At 62.4% G+C, this 1355-nt stretch overlaps 1 protein-coding gene across 1 annotated transcript in view; it reads right to left on the reverse strand.

Moving 5' to 3' along the window:
- Positions 1-800, reverse strand: part of LOC110392227 — a 13912-nt gene extending 13112 nt beyond the window's left edge. Inside the window, exon 1 of the mRNA XM_021384296.1 lies at positions 75-800. Coding sequence (XP_021239971.1) covers positions 75-617 — 543 coding nt within the window. The 5' untranslated portion in view covers positions 618-800. The remainder of the gene's footprint in view (positions 1-74) is intronic.

Consider the following 1355-nt stretch of genomic DNA (forward strand, 5'->3'; position numbering starts at 1 on the left):
ATGCCCCAGATGCCACCAGAAGCCACCCACGTAGCAGGACACACCAAGGGCCACCATGCACCAAGTGCCACCACACACCAGGTGCCACCAGGTTCCATGACGCACCAAGTGCCATGGTTCTCCATGTACCATGGTGCCCAGGTGCCACGATGCACCAAGTGCCACCAGAAGCCACCCACGTACCAGGACACACCAAGTGCCACCATGCCCCAGGTGTCACCAGGAGCCACCATGCACCAGGTGCCACAGTTCTCCATGTACCATGATGCCCCAGGTGCCACCAGAAGCCACCCACGTAGCAGGACACACCAAGTGCCACCATGCACCGAGTGCCACCAGGAGCCACAACGCACCAAGTGCCCCGGTTCCCCATGTACCATGACACACCAAGGGCCACCATGCCCCAGGTGCCACCAGAAGCCACAACGCACCAAGTGCCACGGTTCTCCCCGTACCACGTTGCACCAAGTGCCACCATGCCCCAGGTGCCACGATGCACCAAGTGTCACAGTTCTCCATGTACCACGATGCCCCAGGTGCCACGGTTCTCCAAGTACCACGAGGCTCCAGGTGCCACCATGTACCACCATGCCCCAGGTGCCACCAGGTGCCACCATGTACCATGATGCCCCAGGTGCCACCAGGTGCCACCATGCCCCAGGTGCCACACTTCTCCACGTACCACGAGGCACCAGGTGGGCACCCAGCACAGGTTCCCACGGTGCCCACAGGTGACACTTAGGCAGGAGACGCCACTCAGGGATGCAAACACCCCCAGCCCCGCAGCCACACGTCCCCGCGGTCACCTGGGCACCGTCGCCTTCCAGTCGCGGCGGTCGGATGCTGGACAGGTGGATGGTTTTGTGGTCCCCGGAGTTGAGCTTCACCACGATGGCGTCGGCGTTCAGCACCTGCATCACCTGCAGAGGGAGAGAGGAGCTGTGAGCGGTGGCACCGGGACGTGTCCCCAAACGGTGCCGTCAGCGCCGGAGGAAGCGCAGCCGGCGGCGCATCCGCACCGCGGTGCAGTGGGGTGAGCGCTGGTGGAGCCCTGCGGCGTCATCGGGGGGGCCAAGGGCAGGGGGAAGGGGGGACAGAGGGAGTGACGGACAGACGGACGTAGGGATGGACACATGGATGGATGGACGGATGGAGGGAGTCATGGACAGATGGGCATAGGGATGGACAGATGGATGGTTGGAGGGATGGATGGAGGGATGGATGGTTGGATGGATGGAAGGAGGGACAAGTGGATGGATGGATGGATGGATGGATGGAGTCATGGACAGATGGACATAGGGATGGATAGATGGATGGAGGGATGGATGGATGGAGTCATGGACAGATGGACGTAG

This window comes from Numida meleagris, chromosome 1, assembly GCF_002078875.1.
Source record: "Numida meleagris isolate 19003 breed g44 Domestic line chromosome 1, NumMel1.0, whole genome shotgun sequence".
Taxonomy (NCBI): Eukaryota; Metazoa; Chordata; class Aves; order Galliformes; family Numididae; genus Numida; species Numida meleagris.